The following is a 17,139-nucleotide window of genomic DNA, read 5'->3' on the forward strand; positions in this document are numbered from 1 at the left end:
GAAAGTAGGGTTTTGTTTGCTTTTCTTAAAGGCGTATAATATCAGATAATGATTTTGTGATTTTTGTGACTGCAAAAAAATGTCTTTCAGTCACAGGAAATGTAAATTAATTTGTAAAAATTTGCTTGGTATTAGGATGATTGTATGTATGTAAAACAGTGGTTGACATTTAAACTGTGATCATCTCAAAGCATGTAAATATGGAATGTACTTTTTAGAGTTAAATGTTTTTCTTCAAAAAGAAGTTGCACCATAGTTTTTGCTGAATAAATGCTAGAATTAGGATCTTATTCCAAAAATGTATTTGAAATACACATTTGCATAGGAATTTGTTGGTCTAAATGTTGAGTATAGTTGCTCAGTCATGTCCTACTCTTTGCAACCCCATGGACTGCAGCACGCCAGGCCTCCCTGTCTATCACCAGTTCCCACAGCTTGCTCAAACTCATGTCCATCACTTCAGTGATGCCATCCAACCATCTCATCCTCTGTTGTCCCCTTCTGTCTTCAGTCTTCCCCAGCATCAGGGTCTTTTCCAATGAGTCAATTCTTCGCATCAGGTGGCCACAGTGTTGGAGTTTCAGCTTCAGCATCAGTCCTTCCAATGAATATTTGGGACTGATTTCCCTTAGGATTGACTGGTTGGATCGCCTTACAGCCCAAGGGACTCTCAAGAGTCTCCTCCAAAACCACAGTTCAAAAGCATCAATTCTTCAGTGCTCAGCTTTCCTTATAGTCCAACTCTCACATCCATACATGACCCCTGGAAAAACAATAGCTTTAACTAGATTGACCTTTGTTGGCAAAGTAATGTCTCTGCTTTTTAATATACTGTCTAGGTTGATCATAGTTTTTCTTCCAAGGAGCAAGCCTCTTTTACTTTCATGGCTGCAGTTACCATCTGCAGTGATTTTGGAGCCTAAGAAAATGAAGTCTCTCACTGTTTCTGTTGTTTCCCCATCTATTTGCCATGAAGTGATCAAACTGGATGCCATGATCTTAGTTTTCTGAATGTTGAGTTTTAAGCCAACTTTTTCACTCTCCTCTTTCACTTTCATCAAGAGGCTCTTTAGTTCTTCACTTTCTGTCAGAAGGGTGGTGTCATCTGCATATCTGAGGTTATTGATATTTCTCCCGGCAATCTTGATTCCAGCTTGTGCTTCATCCAGTCCGACATTTCGCGTGATGTACTCTGCATAGAAGTTAAATAAGCAGGGTGACAATATACAGCCTTGACGTCCTCCTTTCCCAATTTGGAACCAGTCCGTTGTTTCATGTCCGGTTCTAACTGTTGCATCCTGACCTGCATACAGATTTCTCAAGAGGCGGGTCAGGTGGTCTGGTATTCCCATCTCTTGAAGAATTTTCCACAGTTTATTGTGATCCACACAGTCAAAGGCTTTGGTGTAATCAATAAAGTAGATTTTTTTTGGAACTCTCTTGCTTTTTCCATGATCCAGTGGATGTTGGCAATTTGATCTCTGGTTCCTCTGCCTTTTCTAGATCCAGCCTGAACATCTGGAAGTTCACAGTTCACGTACTTTTGAAGCCTGGCTTGGAGAATTTTGAGCATTACTTTGCTAGCATGTGAGATGAGTGCAATTGTGCGATAGTTTGAACATTCTTTGGCATTGCCTTTCTTTGGGACTGGAATGAAAACTGACCTTTTCCAGTCCTGTGGCCACTGCTGAGTTTTCCAAATTTGCTGGCATATTGAGTGCAGGTCTTTCACAGCATCATCTTTTAGGATTTGAAATAGTTCAACTGGAATTCCATCACCTCTTCTAGCTTTGTTCATAGTGATGCTTCCTAAGGCCAATGTTCAGATTTCTTAATAGAATATTTTCAGCTATAAATTATAATGGCAAATGTCAAAAGCTTTAATTTTTAATCAGCTTTAATTGAGTATAATTTACATGCAATACAATTTACACAATTTAAGCGTATAAGTCAAATCAGTTTTGAAAAAATATATACATCAATGTAACCACCACCCCAATTAAGATATAGAACATTTCCCTCTTTTCAGAAATTTCCCTGTGCCTCTTTGGATTCTTCTCCCTACCTCCACCTCCTACTCCAAACGAATACTGATCTGGTTAGACTGTTACAGAGTTTCACATAGATGGGCTCATTACAGTATGCGTTGTTTGTGTACAGCCCCTTACAGCATAAAACCTATGAGTGTGTGAGTAGTTTGTTCCTTTTTATTGTTTGTAGTATTTCCACAGAATTTGTTTATCCATTCACTCGCTGAACGTTTGAGTGTTTGCCCATTTGCAGTAAAGCTGCTGAGCGTGTTGGTATTCTAGTCTTCTTGTGGACATGTATTTCTATTTTGGGCAAATACCCAGGAGTGGAATCGCTGGGCTGTGTTGGTAAGTATATATTTACCTGTATAAGAAACAGCCAAACTTTTAATTTTATTTATTTTTGGCTGCACTGGGTCTTTGTTGGTGTGCATGAGTTTTCTCCAGCTGCCGAGAGCAGGGGCTACTCGCTGGTTATGGCACACAGGCTTCTCGTTGCCATGGCTTCTCCAGAGTGTAGGCTCTGGAGCCTGGGCTTAGTAGCCTTGCATCATGTGGAATCTTCCTGGACCAGGGATCAAATCTGTGTCCCCTGTGTTGGCAGGTGGATTCCTAACCACCGGACCACTAGGGAAGCCCAACCAAACTCTTAGTTACCCAATTATGTGCTGTCGTCAGCAGGATATGAGGATTACAGTTGTCCTATATCTTTCCCAGTCCTTGGTGTTAACATTGTTTTTAATTTTAGCCATTATAGTGAGTGTGAAGTCGTGTCTCATTTTTGGTTTTAACTTACTTTTTCTTTTTTGATCACCAATGATGTTTTCATATGCTTCTTTTGCTTGTTAAAGAAAAAAATGGGTTGCCCTCCTACAGTATTGGTGGGAATGTAAATTGGTGCAGCTACTATGGAAAACAGTATGGAGGTTCCTTAAAAAGCTAGGAATAGAATTGCCATAAGATCTAGCAGTCCCATTCCTGGGTATATATCTAGAGAAAACTCTAATTTGAAAAGATACATGCTTTTGTGTTTAGCATCACTATTTACAGTATCCAAGACATGGAAACAACCCTAAATGTCTATCAACAGATGAATGAATAAAGAAGATTTGGTACATATATAGAATATTACTCAGCCATAAAAAAGAATGAAATGACGTTATTTATAGCAACATGGATGGACCTAGATTATCAGAGATTATCACACTACGTAAAGTCAGTCAGACAGAGGACGACAGATACCACACGATACCACTTGTCTTGTAGTTCAGTTGCTAAGTTGTGTCCAGTTCTGCAGCTCCATGGACTGCAGCATGCCAGCCTCCCTTGTCCTTCACTGTCTCCTGGTGTGTGTGTGCTCGATCACTCAGTCATGTCTTGACTCATGTGACCCCCATGGACTGTAGCCCGCCAGGCTTCTAGGTCCATGGGATTTCCAAGGTAAGAATACTGGAGTGTGTTGACATTTCCTTCTCCAAGGGATCTTCTTGATTAAGGGATCGAACCCACATCTCTTGTATCTCCTGCATTGGCAGGTGGATTCTTTACCACGAGTGCCACCTGGGAAGCCCTACTATCTCCTGGAGTCTGCTCAAATTCATGTCCATTGAGTTGTTGATGCTGTCTTAACTATCTTATCCTCTGCTCATTATATGCAGAATCTAAAATGTCGTACAAATAAACTTATTAACAAAACAGAGAAAGACTCACAGACGCAGAAAACAAATTTGTGTTTATCAAAGGTGGGAGTGGAAGAGGGATAAATTAGAAGTTCGGGATTAATGGATGCAAACTGCTATATACAAAATAGATAAACAAGATCCTACTGTATAGCACAGGGAACTACATTCAGTATCCTGTAATACACCGTGATGGAGAAGAGTATGGGAAAAGATATGCGCATATGTGTGTGGATTTGGGTGCTCAGTCATGTCTGACTCTGCAGCCCCATGGACTGCAGCCTGCCAGGCTCCTCTGTCCATGAGATTTCCCAGGCAAGAATTCTGGAATAGGTTGCCATTTCTGACTCTAGGGGATCTTCCCCACCCAGCTTGGACCCATGTCCCTTGTGTCTCCTACATTGGCAGGTGGTTGCCTTACCACTGTGCCACTGGGAAGCCTGAAATCATTTAAACATACACATACATTCCACTCTTTTTCAGATTCTTTTTCCATATAGGTCATTCCAGAGTGTTGAGTAGAGTTCTCTGTGCTGTACAGTAGGTCCTTATTAGTTATCTATTTTATATGTAGTAGTGTGTATATATCGAGGTTATCAGTTTTAGAGTTTAGCAGCTTTTGTTAATTTTTCTAACGCTTAACTTTAAAATTAATCCATATCTTTTGTTTTCTCATTTTTAAAAATTAAAAAAATTTTGATTTATTGGAATTCAGTTGCTTTACAATGTTGTTCGTTTCTGCTGTACGGCGAAGTGAGTCAGCTACATGTATATCCATATATCCATATATCCTCCTCCTTGGTTCTCCTTGCCACTCCCACTTCTCATCCCACCCATCTAGGTCACCATAGAGCACCCAGCTAAGCTCCCTGTGCTGCACAGCAGATTCCCACTGGCTGTCTATTTTACACATGGTGGTGTGTACATGTCAATCCCAGTCTCCCAATTCATCCCATCCCCTGCCTGTCCTGTGTCTGTTCGCTATGTCTGCATCTCTATTCCTGCCTTGCAAATAGGTTCATCTGTACCATTGTTCTAGCCTCCACATATATGTGTTAAAATACAATATTTATTTTTCTCTTTCTGGCTTACTTTACTCTGAAGACTGCTATTTGAATGACCCTTCGAGTGACTTCTTTTGTTTCTCCCTGTTTAATGAAAACGGTTTGTGTCTATTTTGGGGAGGGGCAGTAGTTTCTGAAATCCCTCTTTAGCTTTTCCTCAGCTTCATCCCTGGAGTGAAAAAGGTGCCGTTAGAAACATCGTGGGAGCTACTGAGAATATTTCTCATTGCTGGCGTGGTCTTTCCTTTGTGCCTGTCCTGCCCAGTTCCATCTGTTTTTAAAGCTCTCTCTTTTGTCCTTGAGCACCTGACTACTGCTATCTCTCATTCTTAAGTAGCAGTGAGAATATTAATAATAATAGCAACAGCTAACAGTAGGTATTAGATACCTATTCTAAGGGCTTTATATTTATTGACTGACTTAATCGTCACAAACCCTATGAGGGAGCAGCTGTTCCTTTAATACAGATTTCCAGGAAACTGAGGCCTAAGGCTGTTAAGTCTAGGGTATTCCACCAGTAAGGGGCAGAACTGGGATTTCACCCAGACTTCCTGGTTCTGAAGCACAGGCTCGGAACCACTCTATTATACGGCTTCTCAGGAAAAACACACAGAGAAGCAGCCATTCCCTTCCTTCCCCTCTGCTGCTTCTGGATTTCAAAAGGAGTAATGGTACAAGCTGGAATCAAGATTGCCGGGAGAATATCAATAACCTCAGATATGCAGATGACACCACCCTTATGACAGAAAGTGAAGAGGGACTAAAAAGCCTCTTGATGAAAGTGAAAGAGGAGAGTGAAAAAGTTGGCTTAAAGCCCAACATTCAGAAAACGAAGATCATGGCATCTGGCCCCATCACTTCATGGGAAATAGATGGGGAAACAGTGGAAACAATGTCAGACTTTATTTTTCTGGGCTCCAAAATCACTGCAGATGGTGACTGCAGCCATGAAATTAAAAGATGCTTACTCCTTGGAAGGAAAGTTATGACCAACCTACATAGCATATTCAAAAGCAGAGACATTACTTTGCCAACAAAGGTTCGTCTAGTCAAGCTGTGGTTTTTCCTGTGATCATGTATGGATGTGAGAGTTGGACTGTGAAGAAGGCTGAGCGCCGAAGAATTGATGCTTTTGAAGTGTGGTGTTGGAGAAGACTCTTGAGAGTCCCTTGGACTGCAAGGAGATCCAACCAGTCCATTCTGAAGGATATCAGCCCTGGGATTTCTTTGGAAGGAATGATGCTAAAGCTGAAACTCCAGTACTTTGGCCACCGCATGCAAAGAGTTGACTCATTGGAAAAGACCCTGATGCTGGGAGGGATTGGGGACAGTAGGAGAAGGGGACGACAGAGGATGAGATGGCTGGATGGCATCACCGACTTGATGGACGTGAGTTTGAGTGAACTCCGGGAGTTGGTGATGGACAGGGAGGCCTGGCGTGCTGCGATTCATGGGGTCGCAAAGAGTCAGACACGACTGAGCGACTGAACTGAACTGAATGTTTTATAGCACAGTTGACATTATTTTGGTTAATATTCCATGAAACTTTCATTCCTTTGTAATGCATATTACGGTTTGTATTTCTCTCTCTGGCAGTAAAGTTCTTGACAAAAAGTATGTGGGCTTCAAACAAAGTAACTTTATTTCTGAAGGTATTACTTTACAAACCTATTTCTGAAGGTATTACTTTACAAACCACAGTCCCGCGGGTCCAGTAGAAAGCACAGGTCATCCTGGCCTGTGGTTATTCTTCTGGGAAAGCTTCTTAGAGGAGGTGAGTCCTGGCTGGCTTGTTAAGTTAGAATGTGTGCACAGGCCTGTGGCTGTGGTATGTGGAGATGGGTGGTAAAAAGATTCATGATTGGGATAGACTGAAAGATTAAGAAGAGATGGAGGTTTTAAAATACTGTTCCATGGGAGTTCATCCTTGGGAAAGATTTCTAGGGTCAGGGAAGAAGAGCTGATTATGACTGTAGACAGAAATGATGCCTTCTCTAGGCCCCTGGACTTTCTGCCCCCTTTTCCTCTCCCTTCATCTTCCCCTTCCACCGGCTCCCCAACTTTGAGCACTCTAATTCTCTTTATTTTCCTAACCTCATTGCAGATAGAAGTGCTTTCCTTCAGGTTAGCAATTTCCAGACAGATTAGCAATTTTTTGATGGCGTGTTACCTGTTTTTTTGTTTTTCCCTCTTAAAGTAAATACTACTGTAAAAGAAAAAATAAAAACCAGAAAATTTTCTTGGAAAGACATGACTTTAGCTAGTATAGACGTCTTCCCTTAAGATAAGATCTCCTATCTTAGTCTTTAGAACAGCAAGCACAGCCGCCAGCCTTGGTTACTCGCTGGACCTTAGGCCTTCTCTCTTGCTCAGGCCCCATGGGGTTTACACAGTGCGCGAGGAAATTCTCAGTCCTTCCCCTCGCTCCCCAGCTGGGCTGTCCTCTGGGGCCACGTCCTAGTGTTTCTTTACCTCAGCTCTTTCTAATCCTGCAGGGGCTTGGCCCTAAACCTGCTTTACTTTCTAGCCCCCAGCAGTAACTTGGCAAGGGTCCTTCTCGCTCTGCATGGTGGGGAAGGGGGGTCATTGTGGTCTCTAGATAATCTCTGATTTATTCTCTGTCTCCCTCTTGGTTGGGGCTGAAGTAGCCTCACCAGCTGAAATCAGACTGGGTTTTTCTCACTTCCATTTGTTGCCATCTTTAAGATGCTGTCTGTGAGATGGTGTCTACCTCCTTCTCTGGACAGTAAAAGATTCCTTTTTGACTTTTCTAAAACCCTATACTTTCTACTGAGTTGTTACTGAATTTTTAAAAAGTAGAAAATGAGCATCTTGGTTCACATCAGTGAAAAGCTTGAAGGTGGGCTGGAATTAGGCATGGCTGGGTTTACAAGCTCTTCTCCTTTGTCTCCCACTCCGGTGTTGGCCGACGGCTTATGTTCTGCAAGGTGGCAGGACGGAGGCAGCCACTCCGTCTCCTGAGCTCCTAGCCTTTCAGATTCAAGTTGGGGGAAATGGACAGATGTCTTCTGGGAGCGCCTGTGTAAATCCGGTTTCCTTTTTTTTTCTCTCTTCTTAATAAACAGTTTTTAATAAGTAGTATATTCTAATGGTTCAGAAATTTAAAATTCTTAAAAGAATATGGGATGAAAAGCTTTTCTTCTATCCTGTCCTTTTTATCTTTAAGTAGCTCTCTTTGTCTTGTTATAATGCTTTTTGTCCTGAATTTTACCTTGTCTAATAGCAAAATTTTGTCCCATGCTTTTTTTAAAAAATTTGTGTTAGCCTAATATATTCATCTGGGCAGTTTTTTCCATCTATCCATTTCTACCCTTTCTGAATGATTTAAAATTTTGTTCCTATTGGTAGTGTAGAAAGTTTTTCTATCTTGTAATCCAGTCTGAGGTTAATTTTCTTTAAATAGGTGAGTTTAACTCACATTTGTTGTCATGGCAGATATATGTGATATTAGCTTGCTGGCATTTAATTTTCTTTTTTAAATATCTTTCAAAGAATCTTTCACTGTGGTATGTTTTCCTTGCTGTTCTGCTGGGGTTATTCTGATATTTTTGTTCTAGTGGTTGTCTTTATAATTTGACATTATGCCCTCTGTCTTTTAAGAAAGTGGTGGCAGTTCCCAATTATGAGCAGTGATAAAATTAATGAATTTCATCCTAATATGGAGACATCATGACTCTGTTACATGGTCTGTTTTATTTAATCTCAACCTCTATTGCATTCTGTTTTCAGAGGACAGAATTTAATCACTCAGCAAGCTTGGAACTCAGTCTGTATTGTTATTATCAGTAAATACACTGTCAGAAGAGGCCTTGAGTTTTCCTAGAGTAGATTATCAGCCTTTAACAAGGCTTTTTTTTTATATATAAAAATGATAGTTTCCAAAGTCAGCATAGATCATAAAATTGGTAAGCTGACATTTGGTCACAATTACATTATCAAAACCTTTGTAGGTAGTCTGTTACTCAACACCTGAAAATTACCAGTTTTATGTCCAAGGTGACTTTAAAAGTTCCTCGGTCTAAAGCTCCCCCTCTTTTTTAGCATGGACTCCGCTCTTGTTGAGAGTCTTACCACTACTTAACTTTTCAAATACAGTATATCTGGCAACTGGCAGGCATGTAATACACAAAAAGGAATTTTTAATTGGAAATCTTAAGACAGTCCAGCTTTGCCTACCCCACGTGATGACTGAGACTCCTCGCATGTTGACAGTGGTCCTCCCATCCGGCCCAGAAGGGTGGTTGCCTCCCCAGGTCCCTGGAGGAGCATAGCTTCTGCGGCCTCTTTTCCATTCAGAAGGCTTCAACCCCTGGTCACAAACAGCCTCTTAAGAGGGTGGGAAGATGTTTTTTTGTTTCTGTTTCTTTAAAATCGTTTTTAAAGTCCTGTGTCAATTACTTGACCTTAGTTGACTTCCTTACTGGTTTTTTTGGTGCGAAGATACTGACGGCCCACCTCTAATAGAGCAGCTAAAACATGGACTGCCTTTGGAGAAGATTTACATTTCCACTTCGTACTCTAGTCCTGTGATGGTCACCAGTATTTTTCATATAGATGAGTGTTTGTGGTTTGCACTTTGCCTGTGGATCACCCCCAAAATGCTGCTGAAAATACCCTCTCTCCCCCAGCTTCCTGCTGAATTCAGATTGAATTCCGTTCCGATTGAATTCAATTCAATCTGAATTCAGATTGAACACATTTGGGGTGTGGCACCTGTGCTTTTAATGTTTGTTGCTGGTGTTTTCCACCCGGGTATTTCCGCAGGCTGCAGTTTGAAGAAACCAAGATCGACAGTTCTCTGTTGAATATAGAAATTTTACTAATATCCAGTTTGACAAAATTCTCTGGCTGGATATTACTCTTTATGAATACAGTGTTTCAGGAAGGCTTTTGTTTAGAAGATACAGTGATTTGATTTTACCATAAAAAGAAAAAAATCTAGGAAACCACAGATTAGAGATTTCACATATAACTCCAACCAGTTTGTGGGGGAAAAAAAAATGTAGGAGGGTATTTAACATACAGATTGCAAAATGTTGAATTTAACACTCTTGTAATGCTTCCATGGAAAGCCTCAAAGATAACTGACAAGTCATTTTTTATCAGATTTAATGGGTTTCTAAATTCTTATCTGCTTCTCGAACAAAATGTTAATTAGAACAGTAATTGAGTTACCAGCTGCCTCGTGTGTTCACTCTAGGAACTTGTACAGAAACATTGTGGGACTCAGGTAAGGTCACTCATTGCTCTTTGAGTGGCTAAATAACTTTGCAACAAGCTTCTAAAAATTCAGGTATTAAGGGTGTCTATAGGAAGATAAAAATTGACAAGAGATTTGCAATAGTTAGTCTGATACTCTCTGCATTGGATTAAGGTGGAAAAATCCTCTTCAGCACCACAGATGGGGGAAAATTCTCCCTTTAAGATTTCTTTCTGAAGCAGCTGATGCCTGTCTAGTTTTATAGTAGAACAGAAAAAGCCTTTGGAGCTAGGTATGCTGGCACAGACATTCTGGGGGAAAAAAACTAAGAAATCAAGTTTATAACTTTATTTAAGCAGTACAGAGCATCATTACAAGTATAATATATTCCAGGAATGCAGGGTTCATTCAGCATTAGAAAATACGAATAATATGAGGTTAAGTGAGAGGAAACCATATGATCATTTTGACACCTGTAAAAAGAATATTAGGTAAGATTCAGTAATCGTTTATGACTAATTTTTTTCTTTTCGCAAAAACTGGGTAACTTACCAAACCTTTGGCTAACAAGTCATTTACTCCAAAACCCACAGCAAATATCATACTTAAGAGCTGAAACTTTGGAAGCATTCCCATTAGCTTCAGTAAGAAACTAAGGATGCCAGTTGGCATTACCTTTGTTCAATGTAGCCCTGGAGGTCTTAGCTTGTAGTGTTATGAGATAGGAAAAAGAAATGAAAAATGGAAATTTTCCTCTTGCGGGTGATATTAATATATACACAGACAATATAAGAAAAAAGTGTTTAGTATAATTGCTACATATAAGAATTTGGGTTGATGTACACCAATGATAAGCTTTTAATAAATATAATAGAAGAAAAGATTCCCTTCATAGTATTATTAATCTAAGAGTGAGTGCAACCAAAGATACATATAATATGGAGAAAATAATGGAACAATATTGTTAGATATAAAAGACATGAATAAGTAGAGATCTTATGCCATCTTTAACAGTGGGATCTCTTAATTTGTTAAGATATCATTTCTCTCTAAATTAGTTCATTGCAATCCAGTCAACAGCCCAATAAGATTTTTGTAAAACTTGACAAAATGAAACTAAAATTTTAAAGAAAATCAGAAGCCCAGGAGTAATGAAGACAATCTTGAAAGACAAGGTGGGGGCCTTGCCACAGATATTGATACCAAGCCATGGAAATTACAGTACTATGGCCCTGATACAGAGGTAGACAAAAGATAGTAGAATAGGATAGAAGCTAGAAACAGTGTCACACATATACAGAAATGTGGGGGCAGCATCATAAATCAGTAGTAAAAGATGGAATGTTTTATAAATGGTGCTTGGTCATTAATTGATAATCATATGGAAAATAAAAGTGTATTTTCAACGTCACACCACCCCCTCAAATAAATTCGGATTAATTAAATTTGAATGACAAATCTTAAAAGTCTACTCAAATATAAGAAATAATTGAAAATATAAAAAGAAGCATGTCTAGCTTTATGTACAAATCTTGGAAATATAGTACTGAGTGCAAAAGCAAGTTGTAGAAGTGTATGTATAATAAAGTATTGCTTATATGAGATTTAAAACATGAAACAATACAATGTATTGTGTAAAGATGATAAAATATGTTGTAAAATATAAAAACATACATGGTGGTGATATACACCAAGTTGATGGTAGCATTTACTTCTAAAGATGGTAGATGAATATGACTGAAGAGGGACGTGTGCCGGATACATCTGTATCTATAACTTTTTTAGATAAAAATATTCTAAAGTAACATGTGGCAAAATATTAACATCAAGTGAATGTCCAATAGTAAAGAAATGGTTGTATAAATTATGGCTTTTACATACTATAAGATATTTTTTTAGCCATTAGAAAGAATGAGTTGTATCTAGGTCACTTTATATGGAGGGAATTCCAAGAGTTATTACTTAGTAGAGAAAATAAGATACAGGAAAGTTTGTATAAAGTCGCTCCATTTTTATGAAATGGAGTATGTGTGAGTATATATGTATATGTATGTGTGTATGTGTGAGTATATATGTATGTGACCATATGAACATGAGAAAAATGAGAAAGGATTCCTCCTAGGCTGTTACCATGGCTTGGGAGTGAGGTGATTAGGAAAGGAGAAGAGGGAGGGGAAGGGGGAGTCAAGCAAAATAGGAAATGGATGAGAGTGTACTAGCAGCATGGATGATGATTTGATGATTTTGTTTATGTACTCAGATGAGCATATACACATACACGCATAGTTTTAAATAAGTCTTCAGTTAAGTTCAGTCACTCAGTCGTGTCCGACTCCTTGCGACCCCATGAATTGCAGCACGCCAGGCCTCCCTGTCCATCACCAACTCCCGGAGTTCACCCAAACCCACGTCCATCGAGTTGGTGATGCCATCCAGCCATCTCATTCTCTGTCATCCTGCCCCCAATCCCTCCCAGCATCAGAGTCTTTTCCGATGAGTCAACTCTTCACATCAGGTGGCCAAAGTACTGGAGTTTCAGCTTTAGCATCATTCCTTCCAAAGAACACCCAGGACTGATCTCCTTTAGAACGGACTGGTTGGATCTCCTTGCAGTCCAAGGGACTCTCAAGAGTCTTCTCCAACACCACAATTCAAAAGCATCAATTCTTCACTGCTCAGCTTTCTTCATAGTTCAACTCTCACATCCATACATGACCACTGGAAAAACCATAGCCTTGACTAGACAGACCTTTGTTGGCAAAGTAATGTCTCTGCTTTTGAATATGCCATCTAGGTTGGTCATAACTTTCCTTCCCAGGAGTAAGCGTCTTTTAATTTCATGGCTGCAGTCACCATCTGCAGTGATTTTGGAGCCCAAAAAAATAAAGTCTGACACTGTTTCCACTGTTTCCCCATCTATTTCCCATGAAGTGATGGGACCAGATGCCATGATCTTAGTTTTCTGATGTTGAGCTTTAAGCCAACTTTTTCACTCTCCACTTTCACTTTCATCAAGAGGCTTTTTAGTTCCTCTTTTAAGTAAAGAGTGGGAGTGGACCTAAGAGGAATTTACTATATTTGACTAGGGAGGCTCTGGTAGAAGAAATGGACTTAGCACAGAGCCAACCAGACAAAGATGCCTTTTCGAGGAAAGAAATACTCAGTGATGTGTTCTCTTGTTAGTGGGTTTACACAAATGATGCAATTAAATTGATTGCTTTTCCGTTTTTCTCTCTTTGGTGTTTATTAAAGTAACTGTACTTTTAATAAGTTCTTGATAATAGTATGTTTAGAGTGCTCACTATGTGAAGGTGATATAAAATACCAGTAGTTAAAGTAATAGTATTTTATGAAATGTAGACTTTTGACAGGGAAACCTTAGATCTTATTTTTTTTTTTTCATCTTGGGAAAAAATAATGAATGAGTATTTATTTTGGTCAGGTCAGGGCCTGAATACAGATCTTTCAAGATTATGTATAATTATTTAAAAATTTTTTTTTTTCTTTCAGTGTGCGGGATGACAGAATTCGAGTAGAAAGGATGAAGAATGTGTATTTTGAATACAGCCATGCTTTCCAAGAGGTTACAGAATTTTATGCAAAAGATGTAGTCGACATTAAAGGTAAATATTTTATACATGTTAGCCATATGTCTGCAAATATAACTGAGTTGAGATCTGGATAAAGGTGCAAATTTGACTTAAAGGCTAGTGAAAGCTAGGTAGTTATTGATAAACAACTGGAAGAAGCAGAGGAAAGCATTCACTGTTCTTACACTTATCAGATGGATTACTGCAGTTGCTTTTTGTAGTTGTGACCATTTTAGTAATGTGGTGTTTTTGACATATTCATGGAATGTGACAAGTTAATTACTGAGTCATCTTCCTTCTTCCTTCCCTCAAAAGGTGGCCATGATTTTCCTTGCAGTTTTATAAAATGTGTGGAGAAATGTCCTAAGGAAGGCTAGCATTTCTAAAAATTAATGCCCAGAATTAAAATACCAGAACATTGTTGACAGGGTCTTAATAGGTTGAATCCATTATTTGTCTGATTCACGTTTCCTCAGCTGAGTGTCTGTTTGATCTGGCCTGCACCCCTCATTCTTGCCAGTCCAGCTTATGTTAAGATCCGTTTTTATCCTGTTGCAAAGCTTTCACCCTTGGACCAACCTCCCCCAGCTCCCTCTTAGGCATCAGTGTCTTATGGCATTTTCCCCCCATTCTTTTTAATCTCATGGTGTCTTGGCCAATGCCAAGGAATCATCAAATTATGCTCAGCTAAAGACAGGACTAAGTCATGAAAATACATAAGCCACTCTTGGCATCCAGTTCACCTAGAATCACATAGGACAGAAAATCCAGTTTGCTGGCGCAGCACCATTTCTTTAGCGGGAGGAGTCTTCTCCATCTTTGCAGCAGTCCATAGAGCCACTGGGCACTGAACTTCCCGGCATCCTCTAGTGACAACTCAGCTGCAAAGAAAGCAGGTGGATGCAGGGTCTGCCCTACAGGAAACCTTAGCTCTTGCTGGAATTTCTCCAAAGGACATACCAAGTTCAAAGAGTCAGTGTACTGAAGGAAGGCCAAAATTCTAGAATCAGGTAATTCCTCTCCTAGTCTGGATGCAATTTCCTGATTTCAGGCCATTTCCTCCATATGCAGTGCTGTCTCATAACACATTGGCATTCCATCTTTATCAGGTTTCCTGGGGAACAGAGCTGGGCAGTCAAAAGATGAAACTCTCAGTAGAAGAGAAAAGAATTAATTCTTCATTTATACCTTGTTTTTACAAAAAGTTATGTTGAAAGTAATATACTTTATATTACAGATTTATAGACAGTGTCTTATAATTTTTTCTAAAGGTAGTAAATACCTACTGCAAAAAAAAAAATCAAAACATAGTTGTGTATAAGGAAAAAGGTAAAAGTCCCTCCTGTCAAATTCTTAAGAATTTTTTCATGTACAGGTCTACACATGAACATGCGTAATTCTTTATTTTTATTAAATATGACTTGGATTTATTATTTCAACTAATTTTTATTGAATGCCTATTAAAAGTATTGTTTATACTTTAAGAAATCAGACAAAAATTCCTGCCCTTCTGGAGTTTTTTAGTCTAGCGGGAGGAGGTGTACAATAAAATAGTGTTTGAAGGTGATGAGTTCTTTAGAGAAAGGCAGGGAAGGTCTTCCCTGGTAGCTCAGTGGTAAAGAACCCAGCTGCCAGTGCAGGTCCTACGGGTTTGATCCCTAGTCTGGGAAGATCCCACATGCCGCAGAGCACCTAAGCCCCTGCACCACAACCACTGAGCCTGTGCTCTAGACCCTGGGAGCCGCAACTACTAAGCCCACGTGCCTCAGCTACTGCAGCCTACGCACCCTGGGCTCGTACTCAGCAACAAGAGAAGCCATCGTGGTTGAGAAGCCTGTGCGTCACAACTGGAGAGTAGCCCCTGCTTGCAGCAACTAGAGAAAAAGCCCGCGCAGCGGCGAAGACCCCGCACAGCCAAAAATAAATAAATGCACAGAGTTTAAAAAGAAGACAGACAGGGAAGAGGTGAATTTTTAAATGCAGTGGTGAAGGAAGACCGCACTGAGAAAATGGCAATTGAACAAAGATGGAACAAAGATTAGAGGGGTTAAGGGGGAAAACCACATGGATGAGCGAAGAAACAGTTTTTCAGGCAGAAACAACACTAAGTATAGTGTATTTAAGTGCCTGGTGTGTTTAAAGAATGTCAGGGAGCCTGGGTGCTGGTACAGAGTAACTAAGGAAGAGACTATTAGGCGGTAAGCTCAGAGATAAAAGGAGATGGAGAGCAGGTTTTTTAGGGACTTTTAGATCCTTATGAACTTGAGCCACATCTCTCAGTGAGTTGAGAGATGTTGCAGGATTTGAAAGCAAAGTAATCTAATGATATGATGTACGTTTTCAAAAGGATTCCTCTGCCTGTTCTGTTAAGAATACCCTATTTCTGCTTTATTGACTATGCCAAAGCCTTTGACTGTGTGGATCACAATAAACTGTGGGAAATTCTGAAAGAGATGGGAATACCAGACCACCTAACCTGCCTCTTGAGAAATCTGTATGCAGGTCAGGAAGCAACAGTTAGAACTGGACATGGAACAACAGACTGGTTCCAGATCGGGAAAGGAGTACGTCAAGGCTGTATATTGTCACCCTGCTTATTTAACTTATATGCAGAGTACATCATGAGAAACTCTGGGCTGGAAGAAACACAAACTGGAATCAAGATTGCCGGGAAAAATATCAATAACCTCAGTTATGCAGATGACACCACCTTATGGCAGAAAGTGAAGAGGAACTAAAAAGCCTCTTGATGAAAGTGAAAGTGGAGAGTGAAAAAGTTGGCTTAAAGCTCAACATTCAGAAAGTGAAGATCATGGCATCCGGTCCCATCAAACAGTGGAAACTGTCAGACTTTATTTTTGGGGGCTCCAAAATCACTGCAGATGGTGACTGCAGCCATGAAATTAAAAGACGCTTACTCCTTGGAAGGAAAGTTATGTCCAACCTAGACATCATATTCAAAAGCAGAGACATTACTTTGCCAACAAAGGTCCATCTAGTCAAGGCTATGGTTTTTCCAGTGGTCATGTATGGATGTGAGAGTTGGACTGTGAAGAAGGCTGAGTGCCGAAGAATTGATGCTTTGGAACTGTGGTGTTGGAGAACACTCTTGAAAGTCCCTTGGACTGCAAGGAGATCCAACCAGTCCACTCTGAAGGAGATCAGCCCTGGGATTTCTTTGGAAGGAATGATGCTAAAGCTGAAACTCCAGTACTTTGGCCACCTCATGCAAAGAGTTGTCTCATTGGAAAAGACTCTGATGCTGGGAGGGATAAGGGGCAGGAGGAGAAGGGGACGACAAAGGATGAGATGCCTGGATGGCATCACTGACTTGATGGACGTGAATCTGAGTGAACTCCGGGAGTTGGTGATGGACAGGGAGGCCTGGCGTGCTGCAATGCATGGGGTCGCAAAGAGTCGGACACGACTGAGCGACTGAACTGAACTAAACTGAACTGATAGGGCACAGGGAGTGGGAGACCAGATGGAAAGCTAATGGGAAAGTCCTTCCCAGTAGTAGGTGCATACCAATCTAGAGGTACTGAAATTTATCTA

The 17,139-nt window shown here is 40.1% G+C and overlaps 1 protein-coding gene across 3 annotated transcripts in view; it reads left to right on the forward strand.

The window, feature by feature from the left end:
- MSH3 (mutS homolog 3) overlaps positions 1-17,139 on the forward strand; it is a 182,616-nt gene that overhangs the window by 32,926 nt on the left and 132,551 nt on the right. For all 3 annotated transcript variants that reach the window (XM_024994619.2, NM_001434983.1, NM_001102305.2), the window contains exon 9: positions 13,505-13,617. In XM_024994619.2, the coding sequence (XP_024850387.1) occupies positions 13,505-13,617 (113 nt within the window). The remainder of the gene's footprint in view (positions 1-13,504; positions 13,618-17,139) is intronic.

Source organism: Bos taurus, chromosome 7 (genome assembly GCF_002263795.3).
Source record: "Bos taurus isolate L1 Dominette 01449 registration number 42190680 breed Hereford chromosome 7, ARS-UCD2.0, whole genome shotgun sequence".
Classification (NCBI taxonomy): Eukaryota; Metazoa; Chordata; class Mammalia; order Artiodactyla; family Bovidae; genus Bos; species Bos taurus.